This window comes from Panthera uncia (genome assembly GCF_023721935.1).
Source record: "Panthera uncia isolate 11264 chromosome E2 unlocalized genomic scaffold, Puncia_PCG_1.0 HiC_scaffold_19, whole genome shotgun sequence".
NCBI classification, from domain to species: domain Eukaryota; kingdom Metazoa; phylum Chordata; class Mammalia; order Carnivora; family Felidae; genus Panthera; species Panthera uncia.
Window position 1 is genome coordinate 25510085 of NW_026057588.1, and position 20015 is coordinate 25530099.

Here is a 20015-nt window from a genome sequence, read left to right on the forward strand (position 1 = left end):
TGAGCTGAAACTGAATCAGACGTTTAACCAACTGAACCACCCAGGCACCCTGAGGTCTGGGTTCTTGAAGTTCATGCTTCAACAGCCTCTCCTGGTCCCAGCAGAGCCTCTCCTGCTAAGGGACAATGGAGAGGGTGCCTTCTCAAGTTCCAGGATCTCTGCAAGTGAGGGTTCTTTGGTGCAGAGTTCCAGGGGCCTGCTCTCCCTATGAATGCCACCAATGCCATCCTGGCAAGAGTCCCTCCCACCTTCCATGGTGAATTCACAGCCCCCTCAGAAAATCTCCAAACCTCAGCTACTCTCCCAGATTCTGATGGAACAAGTCACTGCCCCACCCCCACCCCAACATCCACAGAAAGACACAGAAAGAGCCAAGAGGCCACCCTGCTAAAGCAGTTTTCAAGAAGAACCACACTCAAGACGCTCCCCCCAAATCCCCCCACCCACTCCACTGCACCAGACGGACCTGCTTGACGAGGGGTGTGCAGCCTCCAGGTTCCAGCAGTAACAGCCCTCTTGCAGAACATGAGTGGGGACGAGTGTTGTTCACACCCAAGGCCTAATTCCAGCTCCAGGAGGAGAGGACAGCGGGATTGACAGGTGGCGCTGCCCTGAGGCCCCAAATTCACAAAAGCAGAGAGCGCCCCACCTTCCCTCCAAACAAGACTTGTTTGCTCCCTCAGAAACATCTGCCCAGCACCCAGAGCCCACCCAGCCTCAGCAGAGCATGGCCATCTCTGAAATGGTCTTTGTTGTCTGTTGAGGGTCCACCTTCCCCTCCAGGATGACAGAGTGGCCACTGCCTACCTGCGTCGTCATCCCTAGTGCAGCGACTAGAAGACCAATGATGAGCATCCAGCAGACCCGTGAGTCTAGCCTGGGAGGACCTGCTACCACATTTTGGGCCAGTTCAAGCTTTTAAAGCAGAAGCCAATTTTCACACATCTTCTGCTAAAGCCCAATGTATAAAAGACTTTTTAACGTGGACAGCTCTGGCTGGAGTGGGTGTCAGAGCCCTCCTCGGTCAGACGGGCCCCAATACCCACCCCAGGAGCTCCAGAAACCTCTCTGGGGATGCAGTGGGAAACCACTGCAGCTCAGAGACTGTTCAGGTGGCCTAGAGAGGGACTCGCTTTGAAAAATATGCCCACAATTCCCAGTGATTGATCCTGTCACTGGGTAATCCTCAGAACCTAAGACCTGGGGGAAAATCGTTCCTCACATATTTCTTCCACATCAGGGAGACTCTCCCAGACTGGGTCACACCTTTACTGGGCGGTAATGAATTTCTCAGGGATGCTATTAGGCAAGGTCGTTTCCCATACTCTTTTAAGGAATTTCTGACTCCCTTCCAATGCTCCAGGGCTTGGGGATATTCCTGGCTCCCGCGTCCCCGTGGAGGTCGTTAGCGGGGTCCTGTTCAGAAGCAGGCAGGAGTATCGGTGGCTATCTGCAGCATCAGTAAAGATGGCTGAAGACCCTGTAGACAGAGCTACTGTGATGTCAGCCCATCTGAGGCTACGGAGAGAAGAGACAGCCATCGGGAAAAGAATCCTGCCCAGGACTGAAGCACAATTAGCTACTATTTCTAGCACAGACCCCCGATACACAGCCTTGAAGCCTCACATTCGTCCTCTTCCTCCTAGAAACACCACCATTCTCAGAGGTGTGGAGAGAGACAAGAGTACCTCCTTGGTTCTGAAGAATGGAGTAGTGCCCGGGATGGGGCCTCAGTCCACGAGCCACAGAGACTCCACGAAGCAGCACTCTGCAGGGGTCCGCAGGGGGCCTCAGGGGCCCCACATCAATGCTAATTGAGACCCACGTGTTCTTTTACACTTAGCAAATAAAGACAATCACTTTTAATTAGAAGATCAATTAATTGATTGTTTTCAAAGTCAGTGACAATATTTCATCCTCGTATAGTTAACATTCGACCTCAGTTCTTGGCTAAATCAAGAAATACACAGGCATCTGTTGTTTTCTCAAGGATGAGTACACAGCCCAGGGTCCCGGAGAGGTCCTAGCTCAGCCACCAATTCACTAGCTGACCTCCATCAGTCACCTTTTCCTCTCAGTGCCTCAGTATTCTCCCTCAGGAAATGAGGGCACTGAAAAGCCAACCCCATACATCCCTTCCAATTCTGATTCTGAGCTTCTAAGTTGGCCATCGCCTCTGCCTATGGTTGAAATACCACAAGTTCCAAATGACTGGCATTTGGTTTGCTTAGCCCCAAAAAGTCCAAAACTGTAAGAGTCCTCTTGGGTCCACTGTTTTTGGGATCTGTTCCCTCCAGAGGTTGAGAACGAGGGACTTGGTCTAATCAAGGCTGTGCAGGTACAGGCGTCACTAGAGGGAAAGTCATAGCTCCCCAAACACTTGGCTTTCAAACTTCTACGAAGGCATGAAAAGTAGAGGAAGCAAGAATTTTGAGTCCCAACATACTTCCTACCAACCAATTTCCCCCCAAAAACAGGTGACAGGCCCCTTTGGAATACTGTCTGAGATTTTAGTTCCTTTCCCCCACAAACCAGCATCCAAAGTGTTTCATCAACATGCATGGTGGAGAGAGATGCCAGGGATAGCTATGTAAGGAACACAGATGCTCTGGAATCCTTGCTCAGGGCCTGGAAATATGTCAACCCCCTACCCCTGGAGCATGGCTGCCACACCCCCATGCAATCCACATGGCCCCATTCTCCCACTCCATCCACTCACATGACCCAGACACACAGACACACATGACTCATGAGGTCTTAAATAGCTCCTGACAAACTGTGGCCTTGGCCACCTTCTCTGAGGCTGCCACAACACAGGAACCAGGGCCACGGTCTTGGCTGACTACAGGTTTGACAGGACAGATCCCAGCCACCCCCGTCCTCCTCAGAGAAGCAGGAGGCCAAGCAAAGAGGTGGAACCTGATGCCTTTCTGCCTGTGCAGACATTCTGCCTATTGGCCTTTGAAATTCTCCCTGTCCCATACAAGCCCTGCCTCAGAGCACACTCCTTCACGCAGCTTTCCACACTTACGCTACTTAACTTTGCACTAACAACCTCTTCATTGCTGGGTTTCTAAAAGGCCTTCCAGAAATCCAGGGTGCAGGCCCCACCCACTCATGGCCCATATTCTATAGACTGCAGTTTGGGGAAGCAGAGACAGGGTGTCTCCACCAAATTCCTGCCTGCCAGAAAGCTGTTGCTTTTATTTTTAATTTTATTTAAAAGGCGGATACAGGGTACCCAAGGCACCACAATAAAATGACATTAACTGTAAAATTACATTACTAATTCTTTAATCTCACTCGAGGCTTCAAGCTGTTGCTATGTCCAATTATCCGTATAACCACCTGTCAGAATCCCAGTGTTATTTAGCATTACCTCCAGGACAGCGGTGGGCCCGGTGGTCCGTCAGGTCCGCCAGACACTCAAAGTCCTGCTGACAGTGATCGCAGGTGTAAATTGACTCCTCCTCCACGTCTTCATCGTCCTCATTTCTCTCCTCTTGACTTGTCACGCTGTTCCTGTCTTCCAGCGCACGGCTGGTTTTCCGATCACACTCCGGCTCTCCTTCCAGGCCTCCTGCCAACAGGAAGAATACAGTCCATGTCAGCTGACAGGGCCTTGGGAAGGGGTCTTAAAAGGATCGCCCAGCATTTATTAAGATACGTTTAATTACTCTACCTCCCAGGGTCCATTATTCTTGACACCTCTCAGTATATTAATATATGGGGGTTTTTTGTAGCATGTGGTGCCATAATTCTCAACTAGATTCTTTAATTCTTGGTGCAAATCTTCTAGGGGGACGTCCTGTCATCTTCCTCTGTGCACGGATGCTGGGGGTCACGACCTGTCGCAGAGGTGAAGATGCCTTAGCGTTTTGTCTCCTGAAAACCCAATTCTCTTATACACTCCTCCAGAGCCTTCATCAGCTGCTCCTAACGCGCCTGAGCTTTTAGTCTCTCCCAAAGCCTTGCAATTTAAAGCAAGAGAGATCCCTTAGCCAAGTTCACCTTCCACACAGCATGCCTCCCAATGCGGGGATAGTGGCTCAGTTCTTTGCAAAGAGGTCCTGATTCTGGAATCAAGGAAGCACATGTGTTTGTGAGACCACAGATAGTCAAATCACAAGCTAAAATGTATCTGAGCCCTCACCCGTGCCCCAGGATAGGCCTAGACAGTGAGAACCAGCTTTGGAATCACCAACCAATGTCTTTACTTATTTATTTTTTTATGTTTATATTTTGAGAGAGACAGAGAACATTTTCACACACAAGCGGGGGAGGGGCAGAGAGGGGGCAGGGAACAGAGGATCCAAAGCAGGGTCCTCACTGACAGCAGACAGCCCGATGAGGGGCTCAAACCTGGGAACAGCGAGATCGTCACCTGAGCCGAAGTCGAACACTCAGCTGACTGAGCCACCTAGGTGCCCCCCCGGCCAATTTCTTTAAAATAAACTGCCTATTCTGCACTTAGCACTGTGCAAATGGCTAAACTGTACAGAAAAGTGAGTTAATGATCATGATAATGTGATGCGTTTCATTTCCTGTAGTGCCACACTTTTTCAAAGCCCTAACTCCATATGCATAGCCCCATTTCACAGTCTCTCCCATCCTACAGCTACAAGGGGGCTCAAGCAATCATGTGGTCCTGCCCACAGACAAGGACAGGCTTTTTATCCCCATGTCATAGGTATGGCATCTGGCCTCCAGCCAGGGGGGCGCAAAATCCCCAGCACCCTACAGATGTTTAACTCCTAGACATCCTAACTCCTGTGTAGTGCACTTCCCCGCACAGCCAGGGAAAATGGAGCACGGCCTCAATCTGAGAGATTAATAGGGCACATCAAGAACTTGTAAATCAAAGTGCAAAAAAAGCATGGTAAATATAACACACAGAATGTGTCGGTAATCTCAATAAGTGTCAGTGGATTAAACTTCCTCATTCAAGTACAAAGACTCGAACTGGAAAATCAAAGCATGTGTTATCCCTTCCACGGTCTGTCCTGGAAAACAATCTACCCATCCAGAAACTAGCACCGATTTGAATTAAAGAGAGAAATCTCTGTTATGTGTAAAGACATTGATGCAAACACATACGCAGATGCAAAGATGTGCGTGTGCCCGCATGGGTGCACACGTGCATGTAGCATATAACACTGCAGTTACAGAGAAAGCCTTCAGCACACAACCTTTAAACCCCCGAGGACTAGTCGCCAAAGCCAGAAAGAGAAACGAAGCAAAGAATGCATTCGATTCGAGGTGGAAGCCACAGTCCTATAAATATTTCAATTTAGAACCAGATAATGTTATAAGGGCTCTATTTCTCCCATCTGCACAAAATGCGCACTTCCAAAAGCACCCGACATCAAGAACCTGTGAACACAAATCAGCTCATTGGAGAGCCAGCTGCCGCCTTCCGTGGCGGGGAACGTGGCCTGACACGCTGCTCGCAACTGCTCGGAGGCAGTAAAAATCAATGTTTCCATTTGTGGCCCATCAAAACATCTCTCTTCTTACCAATTAAGGGATGTACAATTTTTAGGTTCTTTTATTATCAGAACACGCCAACTCCCGGCAATACAGAAATCCCATTAAAAGCCAGGCAGCATATTTATCTCAGGAAATCTGATCGGCTGCTGCGGTGGCAACAAGAAATAGAAAGCAAAGAAATGAAAAATATCATTTGGAGCCTTCAATATTATAAGTCATCACACAACCACAGTTACACAGTCAAGCGCCCGTCTCTGAAATTCCTAGTTTACAGTCTCTTTCCTTAAAAAAAAATCTTCTGAAGAGGGGGAAAAAGAGAACTATCACTCGAGCTTTATCTATCACACCAACTCTCCAGATAGTTAAGTTACATTCGGCACCACACTTGTGCTACTTTACTTAACACACAATTTAATAGACATATTTAATTTTGCCATGTTTACTTGGCAGCACTTTCCATAATAGCTCATCTAATCCACAACTGGAGCCACAAACATTACAATGCATTTGATCTCTTTAAATCTGGTACATCCTGTCGACTCAGTAGTAGATAAATCAGAATGTCAACTCTTAGGTTTTTATAAGGCAAAAACCCATAAAGTCATCCAAGAGTATAAATCTGTTTTAAGGAACTGTCACCTCCCCTGCCACTGTCTACTAATGGAAAGGCAAGGTGGCCGCTCACAAAGGGGCAGGGGAGGGGAGGCGGGAAGAGGTGGGGGGCCCCATCCCCTGACGTCCCACGGGGTCACAAGGGCCAGCCAGCCTGCCCCTCAGGAAGCCAGAGAGGAAAGATGACGGCCTGAAGAAGTTGGGGAGCAGGACCCCCCCTGAAGACCCAGTCCTGAAGGGGCCCTCTGCTGTGTCAGCAGATTCAGGACCTCAAAACAGGAAGCCCTCCATCCGGCTTGGGCTTTACTCCCTGTAAGACACTTTCATTGCCCGCAGTCTCTGAACCTCACACTAGGGGAAAAGAGTAAATGATGCTATTTTTCCACGTGCAGATGAGGAAACAGAGGCTCTAAGGGGTCATCCAAAGCCATGCAGGGGATTGAACCTACAAGTTCTCGTGTTAAGCAGCACACCCTTCCCCCAGACCCAGGGCCTGTCAGAGCCCTAAGCTCTCTAAGGCGCAGGAGGGGAAGAGAACAGAGAGCTCTGAGGGGCCCCGGCCTCTCTGGAGCACTCTTGGGGTCTCCTCATTCCCGGGCACTCTCAGTGCAGCTACTCAGGAAGCCCTGGGGATCGAATGAATGGGCCTTCCCTCCTCCACTGACCCAGCTCTAGCTGGTCAGGGATGGCCCTGCCTATCCCGTGTCCTGTCTCCATCCAGTCCCGGAGGCCCCGTGAGTCCTTGCCTGAGCGAGCAAGGAGAAGGCAGAGCTCAGAGGCCACCACTAGCCCTGGGTCCCCAACCCAAGCGCTGCCTTAAGTTTCTGACACTGTGATCTCAGTGTCTGCACCTGAACTACAGGTGACCCACTGGTCACTCCAACCAGCCCGGCTGGAGGAAGCAAAGTCAGCAGGCCAAGGAGTGCATTCTTCTCCAGGGAGCCCTCGGGGGGCTGGGAAGGACTTCTAGGAAACGGGGCCTGGAGCCTATCCTCCTGGGGGCCACCTGGAGCAATCAGAAGCCATGCTGGGAAGGCCCTGGCTGAGCTGAGCAGTTGTGAATAGGGCCCTCTCCCTGAGGATCACCGAGCTCTGGACTCTCCTCCTGTTGACAAAGCTCCCCACCTCCCCAGCCTCACACACCCCTCTGGACAATTCATAGCCTAGTTGTTTTCAGATGTGCGTACCTGCCTTTTGGCCAGAAGTCCAAGAGCAGCTAGCGTTTACAGAGCACTTGCTGCGTGCCAGAAACCTTCTGGAAGGACACTGGTGCAAAGCAAGGCCACCAGCGGTAGGTTTCAAATACAGTTGGTTCTGACTCTCTAACAGCTCTGCTACACGGTCTCCCCACAGTAGACACTCCATGAAAACGATGTTGAGGAATCTGTAAACCCTTCAAAATCCCATGTGGGGTCCTTGTCCCAGCCCCGAAGGTCCAGGAAAAGTTCTTCTGGCCTCGCCGACTTATCACTTATGTCACGGCCACACAGACCTTCTTTCAAGCCCTCGAACGGCAAGTTTGTTCTGCCAAGGGCTTCATGCTCCCGTTCCCACGTGACTCTTCCCCTGCCTAACAGGTGTCCCTGCGACCCCGAGCACCAATGTCACATGGGTGACACTCCTTCCCCATAGGGCCCTTCCCTTTGCCACCAGTGTGCTTGGCACAATGTTCACTCATGCTTTTGTAGGTTAATTTTTTTTTTAATTTTAATGCTTATTTATGTTTGAGAAAGAAAGAGAGAGAGAGAGAGGGAGAGAGAGAGACAGGGCACAAGCAGGGAAAGGGCAGAGAGAGAGAGGAAGACACAGAATCAGAATCCAAAGCAGGCTCCAGGCTCTGAGCTATCAGCACAAAGCCCGACACGGGGCTCAAACTCACGAACCGTGAGATCATGACCTGAGCCAAAGTTGGACACTTAACTGACTGAGCCACCCAGCGCCCCTGTAGGTTAAATTTTTTCCTCCCTGCGGCTCCCCGCATTTTCACACAGACATCAGCAACACCTTGCATCCCATGTGCTCTTCTGTATTGAGACCCCACACTCACCCATCAAGAAGAGGGATCTAGGGGCACCTGAGTGGCTCAGTTGGTTTAAGAGTCCTATGGTCTCACAGTTCGTGAGTTCAAGCCCTGCATCGGGCTCTGTGCTGACAGCTCAGAGCCTGGAGCCTGCTTTGGATTCTGTGTCTCCTGCTTTGGATTCTGTGTCTCCTTCTCTCTCTGTCCCTCCCCCAATGGTGCGCTCTTACTTGCGCTCTCTCTCTCTCAAAAATAAATAAACATTATAAAAATTAAAAAAAAAAAAAAAAAAGAAGAGGGGTCTAATTCCTGTCCACAATGGCCCTGTTGGGCTGGCTGGCTGCAGTAATTCCCTTGATATTAGAATGTAACGGAAGGAGCTCCTGAGTGGCTCAGTCGGCTGAGCGTGATTTCAGCTCAGGTCATGATCCCAGAGTCATGGGATCGAGCCCCACATCAGGCTCTGTGCTGATTGTGGAATCTGCTTAAGGGTCTCTCATTCTCCCTCTACTCCTTCTCTCCAACTCATATGCTCACTCTCTCTCTCTCTCTCTCTCTCTCTCTCAAATAAGAAATAAAGAGAATGCAATGGAAGAATGTTCTGGGATATCTGAGGCTAGTTCAGAAGGACTGCACTTCCACAGGGTCTCCTGATCTCTTGGGACACTACCAGGTAGAACCCAGCTGCTATACCATGGGAAGCCCATGCCAGAGAGAGAATGCAGGTGCTCCAGTGGACAGCCCCAGTGGAGCTCCCAGCTGCCAGCCATGGAGAGCACCAGCTTGGACATCCAACCCCGATGAGCCTTCAGAAGCCAGCAGACTCAACTCACTTGGCAACTACACAAGAAATGCCAAGTGAGACCACCAACCGACTCCACTCAGCCCACAGAGCTGTGTGAAATAGGAATGGTTGCTTTAGGCCACTGAGTTTGGGGGTGGTTTGTCACAGAGCAATAGACAGCTGGAATGCTCCCCTACCAGACCACAAGCTCCATGAGGGCAGGAGCTCGGTCGGTGCTCAGTACTGTCTCCCCAGCCCCTGGTACAGACAGACACATGGCAGGGGGCTCAGTGAACGTTCAATGAATGAACAAATTGGTTTCAAAGAAACATGTCTTCTGAACATCAATATGGCGATGATAAGTATTATTAGGTTGAACCACATGAAGTTGCCATCTTCCTAAGTCAAAGAAGTTGACTATTGTCCACCTCAAATGGTTCCACCTAAAATACGATGGGGCCACTCTGTCCTGCCAGCTTCTTCCTCACCTAGACTGGTGGACCCCGCGAGACCACATCTGTATACCTCATAGTCCCTGAGCCCAAGATATGGGTTTGGGGAACTTTCTATGAGCAAAGAGAGGCAGTAACAAAACCCTGTGGATTCACTACTGTTCATTAGAAAGCAAAAATAAAACCTTTTTTAAAAAAAGGTGGGGGGGAGGAGGGGACCCTGGCTGGCTCAGTTGGTAAAACGTGTGACTCTTGATCTCGGAATTATGGGTTTGAGCCCCACACTGGGTGTGGAGATTACTCTAAAAACTAAACTAAAAGCTTTAAAAAAAAGAAAGAAAAGGAAGAAAGTGGTGAATTGTCCCACCCCAGGCCTAAGCAGCCTCACTGAGCCATTGCCCATGAGAAAGGACTTTCAAGGTGATTACACATGAGGGACAGCGGGCCCTGCAGAAAGGGTGTGCAGCAAGAGACGCTTGGCAAGAAAAGTGGCCTCACATCCTCTTGAGGGAAGAGGTGGCTGAAACCTAGCCAGGGATGCAGGGAGGTGACCCCGCCCACCCCCGCGCCCGCCCCCACACCCTGACTGATACCACAGCGGGAGCACTTGCTGGCACTGTTCTATGTTCACAGCCCATGCCCTCCTCACGGTCACCCTGTGCAAAAGGTACAGTTGATGTCCCCACTCTGCGGATGGGGAGGCCAAGGCTCAGGACTACACACGAGCTGTAACACTGGGAAGCGCAGAGGCTGAACTCAAACCCAGGTCTCCTGACTACAGATCTCGACTCTTAACCACTGCATGGGAAGGCAAAAGGGGAATGTCTGTGAAAGAAAGGGCTGAGCAAGGGACAGCTGGCTGAGCCCAGTGCCAGGAAAAAGGGAGAGGGGATCAGCCCCGGGGTGGGGGAGGCTGCCCCACAGGCTGCCAGGTCTGGGAACTGAGCATTTCCTACCTTCTCAGCGAGGCTTCTGGAGCTCATGAGTCAGGGCTGGCGGGGCCTCACCACTCCCAAGGGCCAGCTGAGACAGGCTTAGTCTGAGAACACCAGTGAGGGTCTCCTCCCTCTGGCCCCGGCCCCCAGCCAGCAGGAGAGCCAGCAGGGACCTCAGTGAGAAGGCTGTCCCTTCTCTTCCTGGGAGGGACCATGGGGATCAGCCAGCAGGGAGCCCTGGGCACCCCTCAGAACCGACCCAGGACCACCGGGGGTCCCACTTCTGGGGCCCCAGTGCTGAGGACATGCCCAGGGGAGGCAGGAAGCTAGGAGACGCCCCATAAGCCCAGGATAGACAGAACAAGGGCAGAGCTTGAAAGGCAAGAGATACACCAGGGCCAATGATCACACACATTGATTCATTCTTCATTTCTCCAACAAATATGTACTGAGGATCTACTTAGTGCCAGGCGTAATATACACTGATTTGCTAAAACATACAGGGTGCTCCGTGGTCTCATTCACCTTGAGAGCCTCAAAGCCCCTACAAGGCCCATACAGAAGGATGCTCAACAAATTCGGGGCTGGTGAATGAGTGAATAGATGAGGCAATGAATGTCAAAAGGGAGGCGTAAGTGGCAAGTGGCAGCAGCCTCAGCCAGCGTCGGTTAGGGACCCAGGTCCCAGTCTTAGCGCCAGTACACCCACCACGCCCCCTGAGTGACCTTGAGCAAGTCCCTTCCCCTGTCTGACACTGATTCCTTATTGTCTGTAAAGAGCCTCATCGTGACAGCTGTGACAGGTGGGGGCGAGGCTCCCCCCAAATGGACGGCCATGGATGTAAGGACTGTGCACCCGGCTAGACACGAGATCCACGTGAGGCCAGGAGCCCTGCGGGTGGAGCCCAGAGGCAGCTGCGGCCCCACAGGCGGGAAGAGGCAAGGGTGCAGGGGAGCCGAGAGCAAAGTGAAAGCCAGGAACGGTGCCGGGGGACAGTGGGGATGCAGCCAAGCCAGCCCCTGGAGGGCCGGGGTCTGGGGAACGCCTCCCCCACTCCTCATCTCCTCTCCCCAGCAGACTTGGATGGGAGGCGGCCACATCCACCTCCGCAGAAATCAGAAGCACCAGACAGTGAACTCTAGGCGCGTCCAGGGCTGGACTGGAGAGCCCGGCTGTACGGGAAGCTCGGGGAACGGCAGTGCACAGGAGTCCAGAGGGGCTGACGGAGCCAAGTTGCTGCAATAAAGGCGGTCATCAAGCAACGACACGCACCAGCAGCAGACAGCTGGAGTCACGTTCCAGGGACTGTCAGGATGACAGACAAAGAACGGAAAAGAATCTCAGACTGTGGAGCCAGCCTGTCTGGGTTCAAATCCACATGCCACCACTTAACAGCTGGGGGACCTTGGACGAGTCACTTACCCTCTCTGAGAAAAATTGTAGAAAGTTAAAGTATTTTAATGAGGTAATAAGCCCGATACCTAGCCTACAGGCCTTTTTGAGAAAAGCGTAACCACAATGACTATCTTATTTCTGCTGTTATCACTCATTCAAACCAATGCCTGCAGCATCGTGACTTCCACAAGAGTTGGAGATACTGTTCCACAAAGCAAGCTCTAGCGGACCCTCACAGGCTCCTGAGGATGGAGAATGTCCATGCACTATGCCTACCTGAAGGCACGAAAATGTCCATACAGACAAGAAAATCCCCTGGACCAGGAGAAGAAAGTCCTGGGCTCAAGTCCAGGCTCCCCCCTTCCATGCCCTGTGACCCTGACTAAGTGACAAGCCCACCTCCTCCAGGAAACAGTGTGACCTCTGCCGGGGGGTCTGTCTCGGCCAAGCCCCCGGGGCAGACGGTGTAGACATGCTTACTTTATAGCTCACAAGCCAGTTTTCCTGCGCTCTCCCCCTGAATGTAGTCGGGGGGCTCCCCATAGAATTCATAGCCAAGAAGGTGTCTACCATTTCCAAAGCGTTTTTCCTAGAGCGGCGTTTTTCTTTAATAGAGAACGCATACTCTGTCCTAACAGCCTGCCTATTTCCTAAAAAAAAAAAGGGTTTTACTAGCAGCGTGTTCCCGAGGGCCAGAGTGGGAGGGAGCACTTCCAGAACCTGGGCGCTAGGTCAAACCCCTGGCTTAACCTCAGCTCGGCGTCTGGGCTCTGCCTATAGAGAAGGACACGGCTCTGTGAGCACTTTCGCATGCACGCCTGGGCTGGTGGTATGGAGGACGGGAGGGGCCGGGCCGGGGCTGGGCAAGGAGCCTGCCAACCCCAATTAGACACTCTGCTTGTGCATCCATTGCTGGCCCCAAATTCCACGAGGCAGCCACTATTTATCTTCAGATTTAAAATATCTGCAGTGCAGGCAGCAGGGTAACATTTAACACTCAGCCTAAAGGGTCCCCTTGGCAGCAGACCTGTAGGCAAATATTTTAACACATAATTTGCTGTCCAAGTTCCGTTTCTTAAATAAGGAAACAACTTCCGGATGGCTGGGGGGAGGGGGGCGGGGGTGCCTGTTGCTCCCCTGTCAGCACTGACGGCTCTGTGAATGGAATCGCAAAGCCATGGTCAGTCAGCCACTGAACTTGACCTGGGCTGCATCACACAAGCCTCACTAGGATGCTCCGCCCTGGCTGATGATCCAGGACGGGGTACAGGGTCTCCCTCTCCACAGGCCCACCGCTGACCGCAGAAATGACTGAATCTTCCAGAGGATGTCTCTTTAGTTGTCAGGAATTCTAGAACTGAGCCCAAAATGATAAGCAGCATAGAGGATGGCAATCCCTTCCGTCAGACCAGACCTTCTAATTCATTTGTACCCCTTACCCATGGCCCCACAGGGGAGATGTTACCATTACACCTATTTTACAGAGGTCAAAACTGAGGCTCAAACAGGTGACACAGCTTACCCACTCTCCCCATCACTCAGCCCATGAATGGACCAAAGCTCACAACTCCTAGTGCCCTCTACTGTCCTACAAATGAGTAGGTCAGGTGGGGAGGCTGGGACAGACAGACACCCACCCAAGGGGGTGGCCCCTGCTCAAATCCTCTACATGGTCACCATATGGAAAAGTGAGGCCTGGTACAGATACATCAGCTGACTTTTTTTTTTTTTTTAAGTTTATTTATTTATTTTGTTAAAAAAAATTTTTTTTAATGTTTATTTATTTTTGAAAGGGACAGAGTGCAAGCTGGGGAGGGCAGAGAGAGAAGGCAACACAGAATCCGGAGCAGGCTCCAGGCTCTGAGCTGTCAGCACAGAGCCAGACGCAGGGCTTGAACCTACGAACTGTGAGATCATGACCTGAGCTGACGTTAGACACTTAACCAACTTAGCCACCCAGGTGCCCCATTGTTTATTTATTTATTTTGAGAGACAGACAGACAGACAGAAAGAGAATACACACACACACACACACACACGCACACACACACACACACACACACACACACACACGAGAAGGGCAGAAAGAAAGAATCCCAAACAGGCCCTGCATGGTCAGCTCAGAGCCCAACTCAGGGCTCAAACTTGCAAACCCTGAGATCATGACCTGAGCTGAAATCAAGAGTCAGATGCCCAACCGACTGAACCACTCAGGTGTCCCTGACTTTCTTTTTCAAAGAACGAAATCCAGGGGCACCTGGGTGGCTTAGTCAGTTAAATGTCTGACTCTTGACTTCAGCTCAGGTCATGATCTCACAGTTCTTGGGTTCAAGCCCCACATCGGACTCTGTGCTGACCGTGTGGAGCCTGCTTAGGATTCTCTCTCCCTCTCTCTGTGTCTCTCCCCTGCTCACACACACACACACACACACTCTCTCTCTCTCTCTCTCTCTCTTGCTCTCTCTCAAAATAAATTAAAGAAGGAAATCCATATTTTTTTGTGAAATCTCTGGGTTTTTAAATGCTGATTTCAAGTTTTAAGAAGTACAACAGAAACAAAACAATAGACCTTGGAGGACTGGATGCGGGGGTGGGGGCCAGGGTGGGGAAGGGGGGTCCTTGCCATGAAGCACGCCCAGCAGGAACCATAGACACACTGAGCCCAGGGCAATCTGCTCGTTCCTCACCAGACAGAAAGGTTAGCTGGGCAGTGATAGAAGTATGAAAGTGTCCCTTCTTTGGAAACTTAGAACCTGCGTTCAAGTCCACTCCTGTGTGACCTCGACTGCTTACATTTCTGGGCCTCTCTTACCTCACCTAGAAAATGAGGATGATATCACCTCCCCCTGCTCAGGCCGCCCCAGGTCCCTGCCACCTGGGCCCCAAGAGCTGGAACACAAATGCTCCACACATCAAGTCAGTCAACAAACACTTCCTGAGTACCTACTACGTGTCAGCGGCTATTCTAGGTGCTACACACACGTCAAAGAACAAAAGCAGAGCTGTTTAACAGGGCGAGGCTGACATTCCATCACAAGCACCTTGCCCTTTACGGGGAAATGCCTACAGAACGGATGCACGACTACCCTCCCGGAGGGTGTTCAACTGCTGAGCCCAACCCCAGAGGCAGAGAGAGAGGCCGCGGATGCCCCCCTGCCCCAACCCCCAACTACAATGGGTAAGGAAGGAGCAGAAAGAAAAGATGGTAGGGAAGGAGGGAACGAGAGAGGGGTGGAGCAGGAAGGGGAGAAAAAGCAATCACAAACACCCTCACCGAAAGGGGGAAAAAATTATATTTTTGCAGCGAGTCGTTAACGGTGTCACTCCTCTGAGTCTCACCATCTTAATAAAATGGATCTCGCCGCATGCAGTAATGAAGAGCAGTCGGACAAAGCCACCCTGGAACCATGAAAATTGTGTGCTGCTACCTCCTCGTGACCTCCTGAGGCTGTGACCACTCTGCCCTCTCCTTGCTGTCACATTTTGTCTCTGACGGCCGTTGGGAGGGAGGGGATGGAGAAGTGGGGCCAGAGGTAGGCAGGGGAGGGAGGGCGGCAGGGCAGCGTGGGGAGCTCGGTAAATCCAGCTAATTTGTGGCCAGCACCGTGGCCTGGCGTTCCTAATTGCTCCCGAGCCTGGAGCGGGACTCAAGGCAGGGATGCTGGGGCACAAATCACCCCCTGGGGGCCGCGGCAGAAAGAGGAGCCCCTTGTGGGGGAGGGGAGGGGGCAGGGAAAGGCTGTGTACCCCAAAGCCAGGACCAGCGGCCAGGCTGAGCAAGTGACTCAAGGTCAAAGACAAAATCACAAGCGGTACAGACAGAGCCCAGAGCCCTGGGGCCACACTGAGGTCACTGGGGGATCCCAGCAAGTCGCACCCTCCCTGGACCAAAGCTGCCCTCATCTGTAAGCTAAGGCATAGACCATGGAGCAGTCATTTTCAAAACAGCACACCTTAGTGACTCATCACTGTGCCAGGGGCAGACCCGAGGGCAGAACTCTGACGCAATCAAAGAAGCCCGCTCTTTCCGCCTTGGACCCGGGGACCCCACAGAACGGTGCTCTCTGGGAGGAGTCCCGCTGTAAAACCAGAACATGTGCAAAAAGTTCACCCAGTGATTCCTCCTCACTGTCCACGTCCCAACTCAGTGAACCTTCACCCCCATGCGACCAGCCACCCATAAGCTCGGGGCGCTCCCTGGGCACCTCCCCTTCCTGCTCTGGTCACAACAGCCATGGCCCTTTCGTTGCAGGCCATCTGACCGTCTCCTGTGCCAGTGAGCAGACCCCAAGCGGGCAGGGCCAACACCAGTCTTGCCTTCCCCCACCCAGCACCCAGCACAGGGGCCGGCACATGGCAGGTGTTCAATAAATATTTGTGGAGTGGACACACCTGGAAAGGCCCTTCCTAATCTCACCCTCAGAGATCCAGCCACAGGTCTGTGCATCTCTGGGGAGGGTTGAAAACGGGCACAAAGCCAGGAACAGGCCCCTGATCCTACCCACCGGCCCAGAATGCAGGGGGCAGCAAGGATTCCCTGCCCTTGGTCTTCAGGAGCTGCCCTCCCAGGCTCCCAGGCTCCCAGGCTGCTATTGTAACCCAGAAGCTGCTGCTCCCCTCCCCAGTGACCCTCCCACTCCAAGCCTCCCATCGGGCCCCGGGAGGCCAGGAGCCACAGTGGAAAGGCTGTGGAAAGCCTTTAAAAATTAACAAGTTTCTGGGCATGGAGACAGCCTGGTGTGCAGTGCGTTCCAGGGAATACTGAAGTAGCGCCTGGAGAACAGGGAGCGTGTCTGATGGAGTGGTTCTCACCATGTTGTTGCTACTGAGGGAGAAGCCAAATGGTGGCAATGCTCGGCTGGCAAGCAGCAGGTTCCCACTGAACCCCCCGTTCAGGCCCCCCACTCCTCCAGGGGCCCATGCAAGCAGTGGGCTTCTTCAGGAGACCAGTGGGTCCCTCCCCGCTTAACCTCATCCACTTGCTAAGGCCTGCCAGCTTTCCACGGATCTCCCTCGGGCCCACAAAAGGGTATCAAGTGCCACAAGTGGGCTGCAAGACATTCCAGAAGTCTCCAGGAAAACCGGATCCTAAGACAGCGATAGAACAAAGCCAAGGGCCCACACAACACGTTTGAGGGGCCTCAGCATGAATATAGCTAACCCTCAGGCAGGGAGTCCCCCCGACTCAGGAGACGGATTTAAGCGGGCAGTGCACTGGGCCCACACCCGCCAGGGAGAGCGAGGCCTGCCTGGTGCCTGGGACTCACAGAGAAACCTTCCCACACAATGAGGAACGGAGACCTGGAGAGAATTAACCACAGAGCAAAGGTCAAGTGGGCAGCGCAAAGGAAACTTCCAGACCCACCCCAGGGGCCCGGCTGGCTCCTCCGCCATGGCCAATATCCGCGTGATCTATATGCACACGCACACCCGCACCCCGTCACCACCCCCCGCTCCTCCTCAAACTGTCACTTAACTCGGATTTCAAACTGCTTGCGATGTTCTTTAGTCAACATGAAGCAGAAACCTTTTATTAAATGCTGCTAATTTTTTATTGATCACACTGTGAATCATTTCATTTTCCATTACCGCAAATGTCTCCTATCAGGGCTCCACGATTACGCCGCTTTATTCCGTCTCCAGCAACTTGTCACTTTTTATCAGTTTTCAGTTTCAGTATTGCTCGAAAATTAGCAAGCGGGCTCTCTGTATCATTACTGCTTTTGTTTAAAAAAAATTTTTTCCATACAGGAAAGGTTATTATACTTGGAATAAATATACATGAATCAAATTCCAATGAAATTCCTCCCTGACTCTAACCAATTTTAGCATTAGCTTTTATAATTTTTTTAGGTTTATTTCCACGGGAAGACTGTTCATAATTATTGCTCGTGCTCTCCCAAAACACTTATGTTACTAAAGTGTGAAATGTCTTCTAACACAAAGACAGATCTCTGGGAAGTAATTACAGAAATGCATTCAGGGGCAATAATTCTATATTAGCCGTCAGCAGCAGACATCCTCTGAAAGGCACTTGTTATGAAGGAATTATTTGTGTTACCACTGAAGGCATGGCAGGCAAGCCCAAACTGAAAGGCTGCGTCGGACCAGAAACATGGGCTTCCTCATCAAGGGTCAAATTAAGTTTAAATCATTACCTTGAAGCCAAGCAAACGCATACCTGACTGTCTATTGTGGAGACGTTTTTGAGACGCACTCAAGCACAACGTGGTCTTCCCGTTCCCAGCGTGGTGCAATTACCCTGAGTCTCAAAAGGATTCTGCCAGGAGCTTGTCACAATAGGGAGAGAGGAGGTGGCAGGGCGTCTATTAAATGCTAACTCATGTCACCAAACAGAATTTTCAAGAATTATAAATTGCTGAGATGCCTCGCAGCTGACCCCCTCGCGTTAAGAAGAGCCCAGAATATTATCAGGAAAGTGCAAGAATTTGCATCAAAGGCAGGAAAGGACTTTCTGTGGGGAGCCCAAGGGGCTGTAGCTGAGGAGACAGGGACCCAGTGGACTATCCCTCGCCCCGGGGAAGGTACAAGTAGGGGTCTGGGCAGCAATACCGGCTCCATCTGGGGCAGAGAAACAGCCTACGATAAGGACAGGTGGAAGCAGCAGTGGAGGGGACTAAGGAGATGCCTCCATTGTTGTCTGAGTTTTGTCCCTAAATCTCAGCATGACCTTGGGCCAGTCCAGTCACCTCCCCTCTCTGAGCCTCAGTTTCCCCACCTGTAACAACATCCTGCATCGACATTGTGTGGGGGTATTAGATGAACAACTGGAAACAAAGAAGGTGCAGCATGGGGAGCCTGGGTGGCTCAGTGGGTTAAGCTCAGCTCATGATCTCGTGGTTCATGAGTTTGAGCCCTGCATTAGGTTCAGTGCTGACGGTACTGGAGCTTGCTTGGGATTTTCTCTCTCCCTCTCTCTCTCTGCCCCTCCCCTGTTCTCTCTCTCTCTTTCTCTCTCTCTCTCTCTCTCTCTCTCTCTAAAAATAAATAAATGAACTTTAAAAAATTTCTGATTAAAAAAACAAAGAAGGTGCAGCATTAGCCCCTCCTGTTCCAGGCGAGATGCTCCCACCTGTAAAATGGCAGGGTTGATTCTAGGAGCCATTGAAGGAACCACCTGGCCTCTGAGAGCTGGGAGAAAGCTTCAGGAGAAGAGCAGAGTATCTCCCCAGGTTCAGTGGGTCCCAGGGACACATCAGGGGATGTACGGAGACCCTTACAAGCCTCCGTTTCCCACCTCTAAAAAGCTCACGCAGATCACTGTCCTGGGTGGTACTCATAGATCAAACAGTCAGACAGAGACATGGGGCTCTTTAATCTGCTCACTTACCGTTGTTTCCAGAGACTGGTACTTTCTAGGGCAGCGCAGGGCAAAAGGCCACTTGCTCTCATGGCACAGGGCCAGGCTACCCTGGGCAGTGCCAGCAGTTAGCCATCCCACCCCAGACCACGCACGCTTACCTTCCCAGAGGCAGCCTTCCCATCACCCTTTGGCACTCACTGGGGGCTGGCCCCACCCCCAAGCTCCAGGATCAGGCCCATGGACCCAGACCTGGCCAATCAAGGATGGACACGTGACCCAAGAGGGGCTACTGAGACAACACAATGTGACAGGATCTTCTATAACCACAGGGAAAGAAGTTACCCAAAGTGACAGCGGAGACAGCAGAGCTGATGGATGGACGGGAAGGGGACAAAAGGTGTGTGAGCCATGCCCTTTGACCCACTCATTCCACATCAAGGTTTCTATGCTAGAAACTTCTGTATCTAAGTTCACTGTGAGGATAGCCACCTCAGAATGATTTATAGCAGCTGAAAGAATTAGACAGTATCTACATTTCCATGGAGGAGATGGAAAAAGTGTAGAACATTCATGGAGTGGACTCCATGCCACAATTGAAACTGTGAAGAGATGTGTTTCCCTCTCTCTCTCTATCCCTCTTTTACTCGCACTCTGTTTCTCTCTCTCAAAGATAAATTAACATTAAAAAAATTTTTTTAGACCTGTGAAGAGGGCCACGTGTATCAACAAGGATTAATCTTCCAAACATGATGTCAAGAGAAAGAAAAAAACGAGATGCTAAAGATAAACTATGGTAATACCGTAAAATACAGCAATGTTCATAGAAAGTTTAAAATGTGAGCCAACAGCATCTATGCATCATTTACCTGTATTTCAAGAAGAAAAACATGCAGGGAAGTGGTAAATGGCCAAGCCCTGGATGGAGGGAAAAGACTAATGGGGAGCCCCGCTGGGGACTGGTGTCTGTCCCCCAAACAGAAGGGTACATTCCAGGTGGTCATTA

At 51.4% G+C, this 20015-nt stretch overlaps 1 protein-coding gene across 1 annotated transcript in view; it reads right to left on the bottom strand.

Annotated features, from left to right (window-relative positions):
- ZNF423 (zinc finger protein 423) overlaps positions 1–20015 on the bottom strand; it is a 333190-nt gene that overhangs the window by 215939 nt on the left and 97236 nt on the right. Inside the window, 1 exon segment of the mRNA XM_049621698.1 lies at positions 3380–3580. Within this exon segment, the coding sequence (XP_049477655.1) occupies positions 3380–3580 (201 nt within the window).